This window comes from Taudactylus pleione, unplaced genomic scaffold (assembly GCF_031769625.1).
Source record: "Taudactylus pleione unplaced genomic scaffold, aTauple2 ptg000495l, whole genome shotgun sequence".
Lineage (NCBI taxonomy): Eukaryota > Metazoa > Chordata > Amphibia > Anura > Myobatrachidae > Taudactylus > Taudactylus pleione.
Window position 1 is genome coordinate 224,970 of NW_028284897.1, and position 22,932 is coordinate 247,901.

At 42.5% G+C, this 22,932-nt stretch overlaps 1 protein-coding gene across 8 annotated transcripts in view; it reads left to right on the plus strand.

Annotated features, from left to right (window-relative positions):
* Positions 1-22,466, plus strand: part of LOC148502483 (uncharacterized) — a 170,174-nt gene extending 147,708 nt beyond the window's left edge. For 3 of the 8 annotated variants that reach the window (XM_088449753.1, XM_088449754.1, XM_088449755.1), the window contains one exon: positions 18,009-22,466. In XM_088449753.1, coding sequence (XP_088305879.1) covers positions 18,009-18,942 — 934 coding nt within the window. In that variant the 3' untranslated portion in view covers positions 18,943-22,466. The remainder of the gene's footprint in view (positions 1-18,008) is intronic. The other 5 variants (XM_088449759.1, XM_088449758.1, XM_088449756.1 and 2 more) reach the window with 3 other exon arrangements.
* Positions 22,467-22,932: the final 466 nt, after the last annotated feature.

The window sequence follows — 22,932 nt, forward strand, 5'->3', positions numbered from 1 at the left end:
AAAACCTGACGGAGGTGTTACAGGGGGAGCCTTTCCAACGTTCTGTTAGGAAATAGATACTGGCCCTCATTCAGAGTCGATCGCTAGATACAAGCGGTCGCTCTGAATGAGGGCGGCCGCTTGTGGTGTGAATTGCGGCCTCCTGGTCGCTAGCTAAGCTGTGGGTTAGACCATCGGGGCTTGCGACGAGACCCTAAGGTTGGGTCTCGGCAAGCGCAAGCCCCAGGGAGCTTCCTGCTCGATTACTCCCCACTGACATCATTGCTGATGTCAGTGGTACCGCCCCCAAACGGCAAGCGTTCCGTTCTCTCATACAGCAGCACTGGGGGTCTCTGTACCTATAGTATATACCAGTGAGGGGAGGCCGGGGATATACAACCTTAATGGGACTTTATACAGTAACACCAGGGGATGTGTCTGGGTGATGACTGGAGAGGTGACTGCTGGGAATGGGACATTATACAGTAACACCAGGGGATGTGTCTGGGTGATGACTGGAGAGGTCACTGCTGGGAATGGGACATTATACAGTAACACCAGGGGATGTGTCTGGGTGATGACTGGAGAGGTGACTGCTGGGAATGGGACATTATACAGTAACACCAGGGGATGTGTCTGGGTCATGACTGGAGAGGTGACTGCTGGGAATGGGGCATTATACAGTAACAGGGGATGTGTCTGGGTGATGACTGTATCATTGTGTGTGTCAGGTTACTATAAGGTGTCAGGATGTCACTGTCTATGTCTCCATGCAGGAGGGGGAGTATATAGAGGAACACAGGGGTCTGTACAAGGACGTGATGATGGAGAAACACTGGCCCCTCACATCACTGGGTAAGAGGAGAATGTGATTTATTGTACAGGGGAGAGCAGGTGTGGAGGCCCCAATACACACACATCATGTGATAATCATATATATACAATGTACTCAGTCACCTTTGTGTTTCCTACAGATGAACCCAGTAACAGAAATACCCAAGAGAGATGTCCCCGTCCTCTTTATTCACAGGATTGTACAGAGGATAATCACTGGACCCCAAAGGAGCATCGGGTAATATAGGCTCTTCCCAATGACCACAAAAACCAAAGTGACTTTTCATTAATTGACCTGTATTTATTAATTATTCTGCATCTAATCGAATTTTTTAACATGCTGATATTATACTATATATGCTTAAATAATGGACTCCGACATTACTAAGGTATTATTTTATTGTTTTCTGTGAAATTAAGAATGAAGAACTAACAGAGACAGAAGATATAGAGAGAGAAGAAAAGACGTATATGACAGAAATGAAAGTAGAAGATATAGAGGGAGAAGAAGAGACGCATGTGACTTATATGAAGGCAGAAGATATAGAGGGAGAAGAAGAGATGTATGTGACTGATATGAAGGCAGAAGATATAGAGGGAGAAGAAGAGATGTATGTGACTTATATGAAGGCAGAAGATATAGAGGGAGAAGAAGAGATGTATGTGACTGATATGAAGGCAGAAGATACAGAGGGAGCAGAAGAGACGTATGTGACTGATATGAAGGCAGAAGATACAGAGGGAGCAGAAGAGACGTATGTGACTGATATGAAGGCAGAAAATATAGAGGGAGAAGAGACATATGTGACTGATATTAAGACAGAATATATGGAGGGAGAAGAACAGTATGTGAATGATATGAAGGTAGAAGATATAAATGGAGAAAAAGAGACGTATGTGACTGATTTTAAGACAGAAGCTAAAGAGGGAGAAGAGATAAATGTGTGTGGTGATAATAAAGCAGAACATACAGAGGGAGGAGAGATGTATGCAAGAGGTGATCAGCAGTGCAAGGAGGAAGAAATCCCTACAGATCTCAACACAGGTAATCAGCACTTATTTTTTTGCAGAAAAAAGTCACGTATTCGCTTTGCTCAGTCACTACAGCAATCTCTTCTACACCTTCCTCTTCCGGTACCAACTAAAGAGGGAAAAGTATCTGAACAGTGAGGAGTCAGGAGCCATCAGCCCCTATTATACTCCTGCTCTCCCCCTCACATCATGTCACTGTGTGTTACCAGTCCAGATATCTGCCAGTGTCCTTCCCACACTCTCTGGTGTATCTCATACATTAGGAGCCATCAGCCGCTATTATACTCCTGCTCTCCCCCTCACATCATGTCACTGTGTGTTACCAGCCCAGAGATCTGACCAGTCTCCTCCCCACACTTTCTGGTGTATCTCATACATCAGGAGCCATCAGTCCCTATTATACTCCTGCTCTCCCCCTCACATCATGTCACTGTGTATTACCAGCCCAGAGATCTGATCAGTTCAACCCCACACTCTCTCTGGTGTATTTCATACATCAGGAGCCATCAGCCCCTATTATACTCCTGCTCTCCTCACATCATGTAACTGTGTGTTACCAGCCGAGAGATCTGACCAGTCTCTTCCCCACACTCTCTGGTGTATCTCATACATCAGGAGTCATCAGCCCCTATTATACTCCTGCTCTCCCCCTCACATCATGTCACTGTGTGTTACCAGCCCAGAGATCTGACCAGTCTCCTCCCCACACTCTCTAGTATATTTCATACATCAGGAGCCATCAGCCCCTATTATACTCCTGCTCTCCTCCTCACATCATGTAACTGTGTGTTACCATCCCAGAGATCTGACCAGTCTCCTCCCCACACTCTCTGGTGTATCTCATACATCAGGAGCCATCAGCATCTATTATACTCCTTCTCTCCCCCCTCACATCATGTCACTGTGTATTACCAGCCCAGAGATCTGACCAGTCTCCTCCCCACACTCTCTGGTGTATCTCATAGATCAGTAGAAGGGATGTCAGCATGATCCTAACTGTGTTCAGGGCTGTAAAGGGCTGCGCTGAATCCCAGTGGGGGGCATTGGGTAATCACTCTAGGTGTTGCCATGACCCCTTTGGATTTAAAAAGGAAAAAAATTATTTTTGCAATGCCGCGTAGTGGTGCGCTGTGAGCCCCTCAGCTCTCTGAAAAGCCTGGTGGAGGCGCGATCAGTGTGATCGCCTCCCCCCCCCCCACAGGCAAGAGGCTACTGCTGCTCAGCGTGTGCTGGGCTGGTGTGATGTAAGAGGGAGGGGGCGGGCCCAAGCCAGGCCCCTCCAGCAAGCCCGAGTCTGGGTAATTAGTACCCGGTCCCACCCCTCTGCCCCCATACCTGTGTTCTACCACATGTGAAATTATCCTCTTGAATAATAGCACCTAACTAGTTTATTCTTTAAATGTGTATACTAATACTGCAATACTAAAGCAGAATGAAGTTTACCACACATCCAAAGATTATCTGTCCAACCAGCCAACTAGTTGATTGGTTGGAATGAAAATCTGGTAACGTATGGGAGTAACTGATGATCATCAATTTGCTCCTAAATGCCAGAAAACAGATGAAAATGGCGTCAGACAAGTTTGTTAAATGTTTGATCTAAACAGTTTGTTCAAACAACCGTTTTTGTCCATTTTCCGGCATTTGTGAGCAAATTGCTGATTGTCATTTACTTTCATACCCTACCAGATTTGAATTCCGACCAATCAACTAGTTGGCTGGTTGGACAGATAATCTTTAGATGTGTGGCCAGTTTAAGAGGCGTGACTTTATATTGCATTCTTGTGTAGCAGAGTTAGTGCACTTATATGATGCTTTTACAAACTGTGCACCAACCCTCCACTGTATAAGAGGGCTGCCAGAATTGTGCCCCCGCTTATATACCGTGACCATCATCTAATATTAGAGACTAGTGTAAAACATCAGCAATAAGGCCGCAAGCGGATATCCTATGACTCCACCTTAATAGAGATGCCATCTTCTAGAGGTCTTTGGACTCCAGATATACGTTGTATTACAAAGTATTTACACTGGTATCTAATTTTAGATGATGGTCACAGTGTAGAAGAACTTAGGCTTGTTATTATTGTATATAACCCTGAGGAAGTCATACAGACCACACTGGTGGTCAGGACTAAACGCGTTGTGAAGACTGATGGAGGCTTTTGTCAGTGTCTATTATCTTCAATCTTTTTAGAAAGATTTTTCAGATAAGTGATTCATAGGGCTCGACTCAATTGATCGCAAAGTAAATAGTGCCAGGAGGGAGCTCCCGGCGCTATTCAATTCTGCGCGGTTAGGTTGGGGAATGCCCGTTCTCCAGCCCCTTGTGCCTTAAACAGGGTGTTTAGTCGCGATAACGGCCATTCTCCGACTAAACTTCCCAGCACGATGCGGTTTTCCCGGCACTAAGGGCAGAAAACAGCAACGCACCTAGACTTTTGTCGGATTTCTGCTCGCATCCCAGGAAGGATGAGAGAAGAAATCAGTATCCGGGCTTTGCAGTGCGCTGAATTGAATAGCTTCGGGAGCTAATTTCCGGTGCTATTCAATTCACGTTGAATTGAATCAAGCTCATATATTTTAATCATAGTACGTTTGGATTTATCTTGTTTTTCCAGTTATATGGGGTGCACTAGAGTGGATATTTTCACCATTTTTGTGAGATGATCATGTGACATGTTTATTTTTGAGACGGGACCATGTGGTTATTACACATTCCCCTTTGGATGTATTGGTGATTTTATCTGGACAATATTGCACAAATATATAGAGACACACACTATTTCACAAATATATAAAGACACACACATATAGTAATGTATGTGAGGGTATGTCTTTTTGGGACATCGCAAGACAACTGCAGATGGAGTAAGAAGGCGCTAATTAATTATCTTGGAAGAGTAAAGCTTGATTCTCTATAGCCCTGAGGATGTTGTATTATACAATGAAATGCGTAAGGAATAGTGCACATGCTGGAGGGTCCTCTTATTCTGGATGAGGACATGGGTTTCCTGAATCCAGAAAGATCTTTTTTTGCTATTTTGTTCTTTATTATTATTATTGTCCTGCTTCTGCTGTCCTACCATGTGCAAGCAGTGAACGGGAGGAGGAGAGCGCGGGTCATAGGATTGAAATCACAGGAGGAGGAAAGAAGTCACTTCTGCTGCAGGGCGAGTCTAGCTGTGATCACCGATATCCAGGAGCATGGAGGGAAAGACAAAGGGCCTGATTCAGCTGCAGAAGTAGTTGCTATTGCAGCTTCTAACATGGTAGCAGCTGCGATAGTATTATTATGTTAATGCAGTAGTAGGTGTCCATTTCTCCTGCATGCATTACTGATCCAAGCTGCATCCAAGTACACAGCATCGGATCATCGGCGATCACATTCGCTGGCCTTGCTGACCATGGGGTCAGGCAAACCACTCAGCGCAGATGCACAAAAGGGACCTGGCCTCTCCAATCCTCCCCCAACCGTGGTGACACTCCTTAGTATCGGGAAAACAGAGACCGTCGCTGCCCCATAACTGCACATTTGCAGTACGGGTCTGGCGCTTGCGCATATTCCCGACCCTTGGGAAGATGCGATCAGGCTCAAAGTTCCCGATCAGGCTGTGCTATATATGCTGCAGCCCATGGGGCCGGTTGGAGGTCCCACCACTCACTGATCACCCCATGTGTAGGGGCCGGTTGGAGGTCCCACCGCTCACTGCTGGGATCACCCCATGTGTAGCGACATGCGTTTCGCTTAAAACATTTTTTTAAATTTACAATCATTAAAAGTTATTTCTTCCATACAGCTCCACAGGGCGACAATGGGGTGTAGGTGGTACTTGGAGGACCGCGGACACCAACAGCAAAGTTTTTTTCTATAACAGGATGCTCCAGTTCTTCACCCTATGCTCCTCCCAAGGCCTGAAGGCAACTCAATTTCGTTGGTGTCCGGCAGAATCTGGATCACCATTATACAGTGGGGCTGCTATAAGCAGCCCAAGCTTTATTTTTATGATTTTACTTTACTGTAACAGAGCAAGCAGCGTTAGAAAGTCTTCTGGACATCTGTGCTGCTGCTCCATCACCCCTCTGTGGCACTGCAACTCGGTGGGGCACCAGGGGGGACCTGGCTAGTGTGGCCCCTTAGTCCCCAGACTGCAGCTGGGATGCAAGGGGAAAGGAAAGGCTGACAGTCTCACCTCCGGTCTCTGGAGACAGACCGGAGGCACCAATACAGACACAGGTCCGTCCGGGACTCCAATAGACCTCCAGCATCCATTTTCTACTGAAAGCCAACCACAGGTCTCTGGGAACGCTGGATCCAGTCTCTGCCAGCCACTGTGGTCTGCGTAGTTGATTTTAGTGCCCACTGCAGTTACATTTATTCTCTTAGCAGTGAGATGTATTTTCTGCATTGTGTGTGACATATGCTAGCTCTGTTGTCTGGCTTTCTACTGTCAGCTTATACCTTTCCCTTTTTCTTTCACAACAACCCTAGAATACTGGTGTATAGGGGGTTCGCTGTGCTTCACATCTACTTGTATTTGTGAAGGCTGTCACATACTGTATACCTTTGTTGCATACTGCACTGTGCCATATCGTGCATATATCTGTGTTGCTCACTGCACTGTGCCATATTGATGTACTATACTAATCTTGCAGCTATGTCTAGCAAAGGCAAGAGTAACAAGCAGGCTGCTCCTCCTAGCCTGGTTTCCTGTAAGTCCTGTTTGGTAGGTTTATCCCCAGAGGATTCACTTGAAGATGGTCTATGTGCATCTTGTTATACAGAACCCCCCCTGGGCTTCCTTTTCACAGGTGTTGGCAAAGATTGCGGATCGCCTAGCGGTCCCTGTGGTTGCTCCCCCTATGGGATTGCCTCATCAGATACTCCTCGCAATGCATGTACCTTCTTTGCCATCTCCCTGGGTAGACTTTCTACCTCAGTGCAGAGTTTGGCGGCTTTTCAACACATGTTGCAAAAGGAGAGGCCCTTAGCCAGTAAAGCTATTAAGCGTGCTGTGCTATCTTCCCAGTCCACCCAGCTATCAGATTCTGAGTTATCGTCTGGGTAGGCAGAAGATGCAGAAAAACTCTCACTCTGACTCCCCCCTCGGGGAGGAGGGGCCTACGTATAAATTGAATATACCTGCATAAGTGAGAGCTGTAAAATCAATTATTTAAATAGAAGATACAGAGCCCACTCCTAAGGCAAAAAGCCACTATTTAAATAACAGAAGGTGGTTTTGCTGGAGTTTCCTCACTCTGATCAGCTTTCTTATCTAATGAGTGAAGCATGGAATACACCAAATAAAAAGTTTCAGCTGCCTAAACGCTTGATTTCCTTTTACCCTATTCCAGCTTCTGATTGCGCTAAATGGGAAGTTCCCCCAGTTGTAGTTCCCAAGTGACACGCTTGGTTAAGAACTCTACCTTACCTATCCATACAGCAACCTCCTTGAAGTAGATGACAGATAGAAGGATTGAAGCTTGCCTGACATCTGTATACTCTCTTACAGGAGCTATTACTCGTTCTGCCATATCTACGGCCTGGGTGGCAAAAGCCATTGAAGGCCCTAGAAGACACATTTTCCTCTAATGCTTCTCGGTAACAGCTGTCCTACATCTCGCACAGTAGGGATGCAGCCTCCTATTTAGAAGAAGTGGCTTTGAATACTGGTCTCTTAGCTTCCAAGGCATCTGCCACTTCGGTGGTAGCCTGCCGTATCATTCGGCTTGGTCATGGAAGACAGACTCGGACTCTGAAAATGCTTTGGAGTCTCTGCCCTACTCTAGGGAGATGCTTTTTGGCCCAGAATTGGACAAGATTGTGACTACCAAGGCTGCTCCCATACTTGGTCGATCTGTTGCTATTAGCAAGCTCTCTAGAGGTCCTTCACCGCCATCTTCAGGTAACTATTGCCTTTCCACAAATGCACGGCTGGCTGATCAACTGGAAAAAGTCTTCCTTGATCCTTCTCAGAGCATGGTATATCTGGTAGCCTTCTTGGATTCTCAGGCTCAAAGAATCTTCCTGACAGCAGACAAAATCTCCGGACTGCAGCGCCGAGTGCACAGGTTACTCCACAGTCGCTGAGTGTCAATTTACTCAACAATGCAGACCTTGGGATCCATGGTATCCACCTTCGACATGGTGGAGTTCGTGCAGTTCCACTCCAGGCACCTACAACACCTGATCCTATTCAGGTGGAATGGGCTGCCTCAAGGGTCTCCGTTTGTATCCCTGGAATCAGTAGACATCAAATGGCTCACTGCGAATACTCTTTTGGCTATCGGATCTGGGATCACTTAGGTATCACATTTGGGGGCACTTGCCTGTCGTTCCCCATTTCTGATCTTTTATCAGGACAGGGCCATCCTTTGAACTGATCCTGGTGTTCTTCTCAAGGTGGTCTGTCGTTTCCACTTTAATGAAGAAATTGTAGCTCCGGGCCTTCCAATCACCAGACCTCTCGGCAAGTGAGGCCTCCTTGGATGTGGTCCATGCTCTGAGGATCTACGGGTACCGTACTAGTTCCATCAGGAAAACAGATGTACCATACCAGTTCCATCAGGAAAGCAGATTCCCTTCTTTGTCCTATATGGATTCCATAAGAAGCGATGGCCAGCTAACAAACAGACTCTGGCCAGATTGCTTCGTATGACTATCTCACAGGTTTACACGCAGGCTGGCCTTCCTGTGCTGGATACCTTGTCTGCTCATTATACTCGCTCTGTGGGTCTCTCGTGGGCTGCCCGCCATGGCACGTCTGATGAACAACTATGCAAGGCGGCCACGTGGTCTTCCATCTACACCGTTCTTAGGTTCTATGCCTTTGATACATGTGCCTCTCTGAATGCTTTCTTCGGACGCTGGATTCTCATCAGCTCGGGAGTGTCCCTTGAACAACTGCTTTGGGACATCCACAATGTCGCCCTGTGGAGCCCCATTGGACCCTGAAGAAGAAATGGAGAGTTGTGGTAAAACTTACCCTTGTTAACTCTTTAAAGTTCATAGGTTCCACAGGGCACCCGCCCTGACGCTCCTGGCTTCTATGGGTTTCTTCTCTTGCTCACTGGTTTCCTTCTCTGTGTGAGAGTGTGATTCTTCAGTGTACCAGTCTTCTATCTATCCTGCTCCTGCCTTGGGCTTGTTGATCAAACTGAGTTGCCTTCAGGCTGTGGGTGGGATATAGGGGGATGGACCAGAGCATCCTGGGAGAGAAAAAGCTTTGCTGTTAGTGTCCGATACAAACTGTGGATTGGTCAGAATATATTATCTGATCAACTTCCGGATCACGTGATAGTCACATGATCGGGCGAAACCAGGAAATATATGGGAAAGAGGTATGCTCGTTTTATATTATGTTGTATATTGTTTAGTTTAAATGCTTGGATTAATTTTTGATTTTTAATGTGTGTAGGATTGCCTTCATTAGTGTAAGTACTAATTCTGATTACGTTTTTTTAAAAAATGGATGTGTGTACAAATTGATTGCCTAATTGATACTCAGCTGTTCTCTTGAGCCTATAATGAAAGGGGTATTTAAGGAGCCTGAGTAGCTCATTGGAGATATGCTTCTGAAGAAGCTGGATATCGATTTGCCAGCGAAATGCGTTAAGCTTCTCCACCATTTCTACATTTTTTGGGGACAACTTATTTATTCATTTTGGACACCTTGACACATTGTTTGTTATTGGGACATCCGCATCAATTCCTCAGGATAACAGCTACAAGTGGATCCTATCCAGTCTATACTCTGACAATACCAACAGGATTTGGACACATGATAATTCATCTGGACTGAGAATTAAGGACACTCCACTTGGTAAATATTTGCTGTAGCATCTACACGGAATCAACAATTGTCCTATAACTAGTGTCTATTCAATTGGACTAAAAGGTCACCCAGTAGAGACTATATTTGGCTGTTTCAGCGGGGCGCCACTAAGGAGGACAAGATTCTTTTTGCCCTTTAGAAATAGAACAGGGTACAGCGCCCCACTAAAACAGCCTAGTGGGAATGCTAAGCCTCAGATTTCTTGGCATCCCTTAGTCGGTTGACGCTTAAGGTATGGAAAGCTTCTGTTTTTTGTTTTCTGTTTCCATCTTTATCTGATTACTCCATCCATATTGAATAAGCTTGCCAAGCTATACACCCTAAACCTGCAGTTTTCCAAGATTTGGCCCTTTAAACTATTGCTATACGTCATGATCTTTGGGATGTTATTAGGATCCACAGAGAACATGGCTACTATTATAACTGAAGCTATCCTTTTTGTTTGCTTGTGGATGTTGGTGGCCACTAGTTTACAGTCCATTATCCAAGAGAAGGTAGAGAAACTTAGTCTGACCATGTGCTCCAGACTGCCCCTCCTCGCAGATGGAAGACTCTTAAGTATCTATACATTTAATTGCTCCACATTTTAGATTTCTATATATTTCTCATTTCTCTAGCTTTACTGTTTTTGTTATTATTTTTGTAAATTAACATCATGTATGTCTTTATTTGCAGTTCAGTTTTGCTGATGGGTATATTTGTGCCTTCACCTCTCTTTCAGATAGGATCCGCTGTTTTATTGTTCCCCTTTTTTTCTCCTTTTCCTCTTGCCTGGACCTGGCTTGTTCTGCCTTGATGAGATGTTTAGTGAAACTGACCTGCAACATTCTTTTGCACAAAAAAGGATTAGCGTGCTGTGCTGGAGATGAGCAGCTCAGTTAGGGAAATAGATTAGATTATGTGTACAGCATCAAAGGCTGGACTGAGCGCTAGTGTCGATGTATGTTAAGGAAATGCATAAATATATAAAAGAGATGAAAACAAATAAAATAAGTAAATAAAAATAATAAGTGGATAAAAAATATAAAAATAATATATGAATAATAAAATATAGAATTATAAATATGAACCAGATATATTTAAATAAAATAATTAGGTAAACATAAGCACAAAATTCAGCATCAATAGTGTATATGGTTAAAAAGTGGGTATTATAGCCGCTGCTTATATTGTTAATGTTAATAGCCTTTTAGGACATTATGGGTGTGGTGATGGGAGGTCCTGTATCCACCTTTCAGAGGGTTCTTCACCCTGTTGAGGTTATCTCTGTAACTACCTCCCCCTACCTGAGGTCGGCATTCCTCTTCTCTCTGCAGTCACCAATATGTGGCTGGGACCCGGTCGGATAGCCGCGGCACTTTGTGATGATGTCAGATACCGTGTTATTCATGAGGGTCTAGCCTCCTCCAGCTATTATTCACTTGCACTGTCCACGCTTAAGCCAACGCATTTTGCATCCGTTGGGATGCTTTTTCAAGTATATTTTCTGTAATTTTTTAGGTCTTTAAATAGGAAAACTTTATTTAGAATTAGGAATGGCCAGAACCGGAAGTGTCCTGTTATAGCGGCAACCTCATGTTCCTATAAGCCATATTTAAAAACTATATACTGCTGTGCTTTATTTTGACAAGATAAAACTAAAAATATAAAAATTACAGTAAAATAAATAAAAGTAAATAAAAACAAAAATTTTGAATAAGATAGAATAAGAAAATAATAAAAAAATAAAAATGAAACTAAAAAATAAATCAAAGGATAAATACAAAATAGGTGATTAAAAATAGGGATAAAAGAAGAGAGATATCACTGAAGTTAAAATGTTATGTGTTGTGAATGTGTTTGCAATTGTGTCAAAATTATGTTAAAAAGGCTTTGGGGTAAATTTACTAAAGGTTGATTTGGCATTTTGAGTGATTTGAGGTGCGATTTTCATTCGATTTGTATTCGATTTTGCTTTTCGGTATTTACTAAAGGCCAAATCGAATGTAAAATCGAATTTTTTGTCAAATCGACCATCAGAAAAACATTGGTACTTTTACATAGCCCAACACACAAAACCCTTATTTACTATTATTCGATTTGAAATCGACCTCAAAATCGGTCTTCAAATCGAACTTCAAATCACCAAATGAATAGACCTTTCGATTTGAGCATGAGCAGTTAGGATTGACACAGATACATGCAGACATCAGTGAGATGCCTGCATGTATCTGACTGTAAAAAGTAATGAAATAGTTAAAAGTAAAAAAAAAATTGACATGAGGTCCCCCCCAAACAGAACCAGCCCCGGACTGTTCAAATCCAGGTCTGGTTGACTGAGTACAGGGAGACTGATGCCACAACCAGGGGAGCCCTATCACCGGGCCCCCCAGCCGCAGCATCAGCCCTGACTGCTAGTCCAGGCGAGGGATCCCTGGGGAGTTGGAGACCCCTCCAATAAAGGGGTCTCCCTCTCCAGGGCACCCCTAGCCTAGGCTGAAAGCCCGGGGCTATCCCCGCCAATGGTGGGAGTCGCAGGATAAATTTAAGTAACCCTGCGGCTCCCACCTTTGACTTCAATGGAGGAGCCGTTCATTGGCTGAGAGGCGGGGCCTGACCTCTCTCAGCCAATGAACGCACAGACACGGAGCTTCAAAAGAGGAAGCCGCGTCTGTGCGCTTCATTTGGGAAGGAATAACAATTCTGGTTAGAATGATTATTGCTTAGTGCGATGGTCGGGTTTATCGTTTAATATTTTAACCCATGGATGCCTACTGGACAAGGGGACCACTCAAGGTAATATAGGTGAGTGTGTATGTATGTAGTAAACTTTTATACTGTGTAAGGTGTGTGTTTCTTTAAACATTTCTTTACAGGTGAACTACAGGTCCCAGTGGGCCCTTAATGCCCTGCATGCTGGTACTTGTGGTTCTCCAAGGACCAGCATGTGGGGAAGGGTTGCTGGGACCTGCAGTGCTACTGGAAATATAATGTTTTTATACTTCTATTTTTACACAACACTCGCAATCAACCCGCCACCCACCGCCCAGGGGTGGCGGGGATAGCCCCGGGCTATCCACCTAGGCTAGGGGTGCCCTGGAGAGGGAGACCCCTTTTTTTTTGCAGGGGTCTCCAACTCCTCAGGGATCCCTGGCCTGGGCTGACTAGCGGTCAGGGCTGATGCTGCGGCTGGGGGGCCCACTGATAGGGCTCCCCTGGCTGTGGCATCAGTCCCCCGTAAAAAAGGGTCTAGGGCTGGTTCTGTGTTTTACAAGGAGACCCTACGCAAATTTTTCCCTGTAAATCCAGAACCAGCCCTGGTGCCCATAGCTGGTTGTACTGAGTACAGGGAGACCCTATGTAATTTTTTCCCTGTACTTAGTCAACCAAACCTGGGTTTGAACAATTCGGGGCTGGTTCTGATTTGGGGGGGGGGGACATCACGTTTTTTTATTTCTTTAGTCACTTTTTCCAGTTAGATACATACAGGCATCTCACTGGTGTCTGCATGTATCTGTGAGAACGAACTGCTCGTACTGAAAGTGAAAGCATGAAGCAGTTCTATGGTGTCAGGGATATGCAGTTCGTTTTGAAGTGTGATTTGCTGTTCGATTTGTACATGAACATGCCAAATCGAACAGCAAATCACTGTCAAAACTGACTCAAATCGAATTTGTTTTGCAAATCGCAAAACAAATCGAATAATAGTAAAACTTTTCACTGAATTCGATTTGAGAAGCGCTAAATCACTACTCAAGTCGACCTTTCATAAATTTACCCCTTTGAGTTCAATGTCTATATTGAGACCATTAGGCTCCGATGATAGTAACCGATATATCCATTTCGTTTCATTCTTCTTGAGAGTGTTAACCAGATCTTCTTCTCTCCAGTGGGGTTGTATTTTCTGTATACCAACAAATGTTTGCCCTTTTTTGGGCTCTGTTATGGTGCTGTGGGTTTTCAGTCCTCTTTGTATATTATACAGATGTTCGGATATTCTTGTTTTTATTGTTGTCTAGCCAAAATATTGGGTGCCACGTGGGCATTCCAATAAGTGTATTTCTCCCTCAGTGTCACATACAGTTCTTGATTTTAACATTTTTTTTTTGTGATACTTGATTGGAAAATTTAAGCTGGTTTCGTGGTAGATGTTTCATTTTTACAGCCTGGCAGAAGTAGACTCCTTTGTTGTTTATGGAGGTTTTTTGCCCTAATGTGGGGAGGAAGTGTCATGATGTGCGGTTAAGAAGATCTTAGTGTTTGCAGCTCCTGTCTGAGGCATTGCATTAATTACTGCCTGTCTGTCTGCAATGTCAGGTGCATGCTAATTAATTCTCCTGTTTGTGCTCAGCACAGCTGCATCGTTAAGGGAGGCTTGCTGCTTGAGGCCAGTTCCTGTTAAAACCCAGCAAGCCCTGCATTCCATGCCGGTGATAGAACTCCCACCATTGTCGTTTGGAACCGCTTTTCATTATGTACACTCAGGCTCCTACCTCCGGCACCTGGAACCGCTTCTGCTGCGTATGCGTTAGCTAGCTGAGGCCACACCCCCTGATTGGTGTCAGCTGATTCCTCCTGATCTCTCGCAAAGGACCAGGCTCTGCACGGTAGCTGGCAAAGGGCTTGAGCTTTTGGAGACGCTTGGCTCAATCCTGAACAGCTGAAGAACAGATTAGCTATATACCCACCAACTGCGCAGTGGTTGGAGTCAGTGACAAGCGGTCACTAATGGTAAGCAGGATCCCTGATACCCCAAGGTCCAGTAATCTGTGATCGGGAGTGGAGGCTGCGGCCATCCGGTCACAGGACTATTTCCAGACGAAAAACAGATTGTCTATATACTTTACCTATTCACAATTTTATCTAAGTAGATGATGCAATGATACCAGCATCTATGCTTTTCATTGTATTTCATGGGGCTTATATAAGCTAGAAGTTCTTATAGTCTTGAATAATTTTTTTTATATATATATCGCCTTGCAAAAGTACTCACCCCCTTTGGATTTGTCATGTTTTGTTGCCTCACAACCTGGAATAAAAATGGATTGTTTGAAGGTGTGCATCATTTCATTCACAGAACATGCCTAAACTGTGAGGTTTTTTTTTTTTTATATTGTGAATCAAACAACATTTAGGATAACAGAAAACTATTCACCCCCCTAAAGTCAGTAGTTTGTCGAGCCACATTTAGCGGCAATTACAGCTGCAAGTCGTAAGTATCGATGAGCTTGTCACATCTTGCCCATGGGATTTTTGCCCGTTCCTCAAGGTAAAACTGCTCCAGCTGCTTCATGTTGGATGGTTTCCGCTTATGAGCAGTATTCAAGTCTGACCACAGATTCTTAATTGGATTGAGATCTGGGCTTTGACTAGGCCATTCCAACGCATTTAAATGTTTCCCCTTAAACCACTCGAGTGTTGCTTTAGCAGTATGCTTCGGTTCATTGTCCTTTTGGAAGGTGAACCCCCATCCCAGTCTCAAATCACAGGCAGACTGAAACAGGTTTTGCTGAAGAATATCACTGTATTTAGCACCATCCATCTTTCCTTTGACTTGAATCAGTTTCCCAGTCCCTGCTGCTGAAAAACATCCCCACAGCATGATGCTGCCACCACCATGTTTCACTGTGGGGTTGGTGTTCTTGGGGTGATGGGATGTGTTGGGTTTGCGCCAGACATAGCGTTGGTAGCCGAAAAGTTACATTTTAGTCTCATCTGACCAGAGCACCTTCTTCCATACATTTGGGGAGTCGCCCACTGCCTTTTGGCAAACTCAAATCATGTCTTCTTATTTTTATCACTAAGTAATGGCTTTTTTCTGGCCACTCTTCCATAAAGCCCAGCTCTATGGAGTGTATGGCTTATTGTGGTCACATGCACAGATAAGCAGAGTCTCTGCTGTGGAACTCTGCAGCTCCTTCAGGGATACTGTTGGTCTCTGCTGCCTCTCTGATTAATGCCCTCCTTGCCCGGTCTATGAGTTATGGTGGATGGCCTTCTCTTGGAAGGTTTGTTGTGGTACCATGTTCTTTCCATTTGATGATGATGGATTTGATGGTGCTCCGGGGATCATTAAAGATTTGGATATTTTTTTATAACCCAACCCAGAATTGTATTTCTCAACAACTTTGTCCCTGACTTGTTTGAAGAGCTCCTTGGTCTTCATGGTTTGATGCCTCTTGCTTAGTGGTGTTGCAGCTTCTGGTGTCTTTCAGAAAAGGTGTGTTTATACTGACAGATCATGTGACACTTAGATTTCACATAGGTGGACTTCATTTCACTAATTATGTGACTTCTGAAGGTAATTGGTTGCACCAGAACTTTTGAGTGGCTTCATAGCAAAGGGGATGATTACATATGCACATGCCAATTTTCAGAATTTTATTTATACAGTTTCTTTTTTATATATATTTTTCTCATTTCACGTCACCAAATTAAATTGTTTTGTACAGATCCATCACGTAAAATTCAGATTAAAAAAATAAATGAAGTGCAGGTTGTAATGTAACAAAAAAGTTAAAAAGCCAAGGGGGGTGAATACTTTTGTAAGGCACTGTATGTTCTGTCTTTGTATATTCTTATTAAATTGATATTATTCATTTGCAAACAACATGGGTGCGTCCTGGTTTCTCACTGCCCTACCATATGTATAATACTCGGTTATGCCAGCACACCCACGCTTGCCTCCGGTACTGTGCCCGGTGCCCTCCAATTACCTTTCCCAGTCAGGAAAGGAATAAATATATAGTATCTATGGCAGCACTCAGGATGACTTGTAAAATAGATATACTGTGTATATATAGTGTGACAGAAGCACTGGTAAAGTGCTAAATGGCAAATATATTTCTCCATGGTTTCTGACCTATGTATTTTAAACCCTCAGGAAATGTCTGTTTATACTTGATGAGAGTTTTGGGCTTTTCTGGCTAATTAAAGGCTAATTAGTGCTTGCAGCTGTGAAAGGCTCATATAAGCTGTCACAGGGTTTGGCTCTTGTACTACTTTTAAATACTGTGCCTATTCTTGTGGTGAGGGAAGTAGGCCCTACCACTTTGAGAGAGGGAATCTGTTTAGTTCTAGGATTTATTTTTATATTTTCCATTTTATACTGCACAATAAAAACTAGCTGTGTCTAGCTTGCAGGAAAACCCTGGACTTGTGTGCTGTTTCCTAACTGCTGTGTGTTTGGAGGTTGCATCTACCCCAGGAGTGGGACCTCCTACCCCAATCTTATTGTAATAGGTAGCGCTATATAACTAGACAGATAAAGTTAGATAAATGTGTATAATATATATATACACAGATTCAGAGGTATAGGCGGCACTCATCCAGACTTGTAATAATTTTGAATACGTCCTTTATTTCCAACGTTTCGGAAGGAGTACCTCCGTCTTGAAGATGGAGGTACTTCCTCTGAAACGTTGGAAATAAAGGACGTATTTTACACTTATTACAAGTCTGGATGAGTGTCGCCTATACCTCCAAATCTGTATATTGAGTGGGCAGACACTCTAGGAGGGCACCAGAGCAAGATATATGATTGAAACCACACAGAGTGCCGGCCTCGCAGGGTTCGTATTTTTATCTTTATTAGCACAATTTTCTTCTTTTGTTTTCACTTTTTTTTTAGGACTAGCACTACTCATTGGAACTAGCCATTAATTTTTCCCCATACACTAATATACAATTTTCTATTACATTTAAATATAGGATATATTACATCCTTAATCTATTAGTATTTTGTACATGTTTTTTATTAGCACTAAGGAATTTTTCTGCCTTTTCTTTTGTATCAAAAGAAATGACAGCCTCAGTGGGGGATAGACCTAACACCCATTGCCTAGAACTTGGGAACCAGGTGAAAGTTCCCCTTTGGACATTATCTAGGGCTGGCCGGCTCCTTCGATAGTAAAAAGAGCCTAGAGTCCTAGGGGTCTGCTCCATTTAGTAAGGTTTGTTTCTTCTCTTCTCCTATATTATGTGTATGAGTGTGAATGGTAAATGCCCAAAGTGTTCCGCATGATGTACTAAGCACAAACCTATGGGAATAGGGGTGAGGCCAAAATTAATGATGCCTTTGCTGTGGGATACTTGGATAACTATTTTATTTCTACCAGGTGGAGAGAATACAAGGAAGACCTCGGAGGGACATCTCGTTTTGTCTCCAGATCTTAAATTAGAAGATAACCCCACACACGGATCTCTGGAAGAAAATGACATAATCCTAAATTTACATCCACCACTTCTTAGTATATCTGCACTATCTGATCCCTCTAGTCTTGAGGAATGTACTTTTGGTTACTCACATATTGTTGCACATAGTACAGATCATAGCAGTGATACAGTCACTTCTGATTGTGGAAAATGTTTTATGCCCAAATCCGCTCTTGTTAGACATCACATAAGTCACACAGGTGAGAAACTATTTCCATGTTCTGAGTGTGGGAAATGTTTTACACGGAAATCACATCTTGTTAGACATGAGAGAAGTCACACAGGTGAGAAGCCATTTCCATGCTCTGAGTGTGGGAAATGTTTTACACAGAAATCAAAGCTGGTTACACATCAGAGAAGTCACACAGGTCAGAGGCCATTTTCATGTTCTGAATGTGGGAAATGTTTTACAGACAAATCGGCTCTTGTCACACATGTGAGAAGTCACACAGGTGAAAAACAATTTCCATGTTCTGAGTGTGGGAAATGTTTTACACATAAATCAAATCTTGTTATACATGTGAGAAGTCACACAGGTGAAAAACCATTTCCATGTTCTGAGTGTGGGAAATGTTTTAAAAGCAAATCAGAGCTTATGTCACATCAGAGACGTCACACAAGTGAGAAACCATTTCCATGTTCTGAGTGTGGAAAATGTTTTACACAGAAATCAAATCTTGTTACACATCAGAGAAGTCACACAGATGAGGAACCATTCCCATGTTCTGAGTGTGGGAAATGTTTTAAAAGCAAATCAGAGCTTATTTCACATCAGAGAAGTCACACAGATGAGAAACCATTTCCATGTTCTGAGTGTGGCAAATGTTTTACACAGAAATCAAATCTTATTTCACATGAGAGAAGTCACACAGGTGAGAAACCATTTTCATGTTCTGAGTGTGGGAAATGGTTTACACGGAAATCAAGTCTTGTTACACATCAGAGAAGTCAGACCTGTGAGAAACCATTCCCATGTGCTGAGTGTGGAAAATGTTTTACAGAGAAACCAGCTCTTGTCACACATGTGAGAAGTCACAGAGGTGAGAAACCATTTCCATGTTCTGAATAGGGATGCACATCAGGAGCTTGCTGTCGAATGATTGCCAGGGTTCTGATATCAAATCATGTGATATGATAGCTACTAGTTATCACATCATTACCATGCAATGGTATAACCATTGGTGGTTAAACGGTGCGTAGAAAAAAAACAGCACTGCAAATGGCTCCGATGCTGAGCTGCAGACTCCACCGCTTAATTCATACACCCATCAAATGTGCATCAGAGGCAGCAACAGATAGCTGGCAACCACTGCAAACCCCTCTCTTCGATAGAAAGAGTACTTCAGTCGGATCAGGAACATTGATGGTTGGTAACAATTGGTTTCTGATATCATCCCTAGTTTAGGAAGCATTTTTTATACAGAAACCACCACTTGTTACACATCAGAGGACTTATAGTGGTGATAAACCAGTTACATGCTCTTGAGTGTGGGAATTGTTAACCTAGTAATTAGTGTGATTATAGGGCCTGGTTCAGCAAGCAACACAAGCTTGCTCACGCATGCACCCAGCCACTGCAGAAATATGAACCCATACGCAATGTAACCGCAGTACAATAACCAGACGCCCATAACTACATATAGCTGGCCCACTTCACTTTACTAACATCCGTAATACCTTAAAAGTGGTATGTGTGTAAAGGTTGTGCTCTTAACAATGGGGTGCAGCAGATAACTGAGTGGAGAAACGCCGACCGCTTAAATCAGGGATGGGGAACCTCAGGCCCAGGAGCTGTATAAGGCCCTCGGAGTCATTTGGTCTGGCCCTCAGAGCTTTTTACTGCTAGCCTAATCTGGCTAGCAGGGTGCCTAGAATGGCACCCAGCAGCCAGAATCTATGCAGCAGTGCCGCCTGGAGCGTCCTTAGGATGCTTCAGATGTTCACACTGCTGCCCTTACAGCTCGCCAAAGCATCCTCAGGATGCTCCGGGTATTGCTGTAATCACCAGCAATTGCAACCCCGTCCCAGTGTGACATCACACAAATAGGGTGTGGCCTGCAACAGGCTCGCAAATAATGATATATATCAAAATGGTCCTCGGCAGAAAAAAGTTTCCCAACCCCTGGCTTAAATAGCTAGGCAACAATACAACAGTGAGTGATCTGCGCTCCCACTTGTTAGGATAATAAATACAATATTATCAACAATGTTAGTCCAACAATCAAAATAGAGAAAACATTTGTGTCAGTCCGACATCAGAAATAGAGCAAGTGATTGTTCATCATCCGTATGTGTGAGATGTAGCGATCTGGATAATTATCCTGTTCATATATCACTTCAATTGGATACCTCCTTCAACATTGTGGTACCTCAAAAAAATGGGAAAGAGCTCCACATAGTGTAAAATCCAATGATTTTTAATAAAAGTGAAACAATAGTACAATACAAATAAAATGAAAAGAAACCAAATGCGGTGGTGAGCCCGGGTACTCTCCTCTCCTCCCTATAGTGGTTTTCTCCAAGTGGTCCAATGGATAAGTGAGTGAATCCCCTCTACCAATGTGTTTTGACCGGTATGGTCTTTATCAAGACGTGAGAGGGTTGTTCCCCATCAAACCTTTATATAGAACAGGTATATTAACCCTCCCCTAATGGGTACTCCCATGTGCGGGTCTCCAAATTTCTTGAATTGAGGAGCTAACTCCTTATTCTAATCAAGTATTAACCAATTTGGTATGAAAGGAATAATTGCTAAAGCTCCCGTTCTCCATTCCTACAAATGGTGGAGAAACTAATAGTGGCTGTGATTCTCAATCAAATCCTTACCGCCGAGTGCATTCCAACACTTGGAATGCATCCACCACAAGGTGGCGCACTGGAATTACATAATCTGAAGTGCGTCATTGGCATTGAGCGCGTTGTGAACATGTGGACCATTCCGCTCATGTGATGTCCACATGCCTGGAATGTATCATGCATGTGTGTGGCTTCATGGCCATCAAGTCACTTGGGCAGTATGGGCGGAAGACCTTCCATCTATTTAGACAGGATGTGTAATGTACTTAGGAGACTACACTTTTCTATAAGAAGTGGGATAATAAAAACCTCCCAAGTTAAAATGACATATCACCACGGTTTAACAGATTAAAAACACTAAATAACATCACCAATTTAAAAATAAACATTTAAACGATATATAAAAGGAGAAGAAAGTTTGTATAGTGAATTCCATATCTACTATAGAGAATCATCTACAATTACATAAGATTACATAAATACTTATAAATATGAGTAAAAAATGAAGAAGCCGATAAGATAAACAATTCATGAATTTATAAAAATAATTTCAGCTCAAAATCGCTGTTTAACCCTAAAGGTTCCAGGGTCCTCAGCTCTTATATGGTTTTATTTCCATTTTGGCTAAACAGATATCTGATTTTTTTATTCTCCAGTTTCCCTCAACTTTTTTAATACCTATAATATGTTTGATGCCTGACGTAGAACATGCATGTTTTAATTCAAAATGTTTAGTGTGTGATTTTTGTACCTTTTAATATTCCTCAGATGTTCCCCCATGCATCTTTTCATTTCCTTTTTGTTTTTCCAATATATTGGCGATTACAAGTGCATTCTATAATGTATATACAATTAGTGCTTTCACAGGTAATGAAATCCCATATTTTAAAAACCTGTCCTGTGGTTGTTGATGAATAGGTCTCCATCTTACTTTTTTAATGTTGATGGGTCCTACATGGGTTGCATATTCCACATAGATGGAATTCAGTGTTTTTTATTCTATTGCTCCTTTTTTCAGGGATTGCGCTTTTCACAATTTTATTTTTTATATTTTGCGCTTTTCTATATGTGAAAGCAGGTACGGGAGGAACATTTTTTAAAAGGGGTCACTAGTTAAAATATGCCAATGTCTTTTAAAAATCTGTTCTAGTGACAGATACTGGTTGTTGAAAGTGGACACGAAAGGGAGTCTTGGATTATTATTCTGCGATTGTGGTTTTCTGTATTCCAGCAAATTTCTCTGGGGAATTTACTTCCTCTCTTCAATATTTTCTTCAATTGATTTTGTATCATATCCTTTCACAATTAACTTCTTTTTGAGTTCTTCTGCTTGTTGTTGGAATATATTTTCGCTGGTACAATTTCTTCTAATTCTCTGAATCTGGCCCTTTGGAAAAAAAATTAGCCGCCACGGGTGATGATTACTGGTGGTGTATATGTAGGCGTTACTGTCAGTTTCTTAACTGTAATTTTTGGTGTTTAATTTATCTCCTTTATAAATTATTAAGTCTAAAAAATTCATCTCATATTTATTCTTGTTAAAAACTAAATTAATATTAAGAGAGTTTTTGTTTAAAATGTCACAAAATAAAAGGTTGTCCTCTGTCATATATCGATATATATAAAACATAAAACTATATTGTGAATAAAATCATTATTTTCTCATATTGTTGACTCCTTCCACAATCCCATAAATAAATTGGCATAATATGGTGCAAAATGGGTGCCCATAGCAGTCCCCCTAAGTTGTAAATAGAACTGTGCATCAAACCAGAAATAGAAGTTTTGTAAAATTAATAAAATGGCTTCTTTAATAAAATGTATCTTTTTATCTTTAAAAAGAGTATTCTTTCTCAATGCATATTCTACACCCTTAACTCCTGCCTCATGGTCAATAATGGTGTACAATGCACTTACATCTGCTGTAACTAAAAAAACTTCTTCCCTAAGGTTAATTCCCTGTATTTTCTAATTACATCCATTATATCCTTTACATAGGATTTCAGTTTGATGACTTCTGGTTGTAAAAATGAATCGACGAAGTGTGATAGGTTAGATGAAACCGAGTCAGTCCCCGCAATAATGGGGCGCCCCGGTGGATTTTGTTGATCTTTATGTATCTTTGGTAAGATATAAATTACTGGGAGAACTGGATTTTCCTTAATTATATATTTGGATTCTTGTTCACTTATTATCTCATCATTTACTGATTTTTGTATCATGATTTTTATATTGTCAATTTTATAACTGGGATTTCCATTTA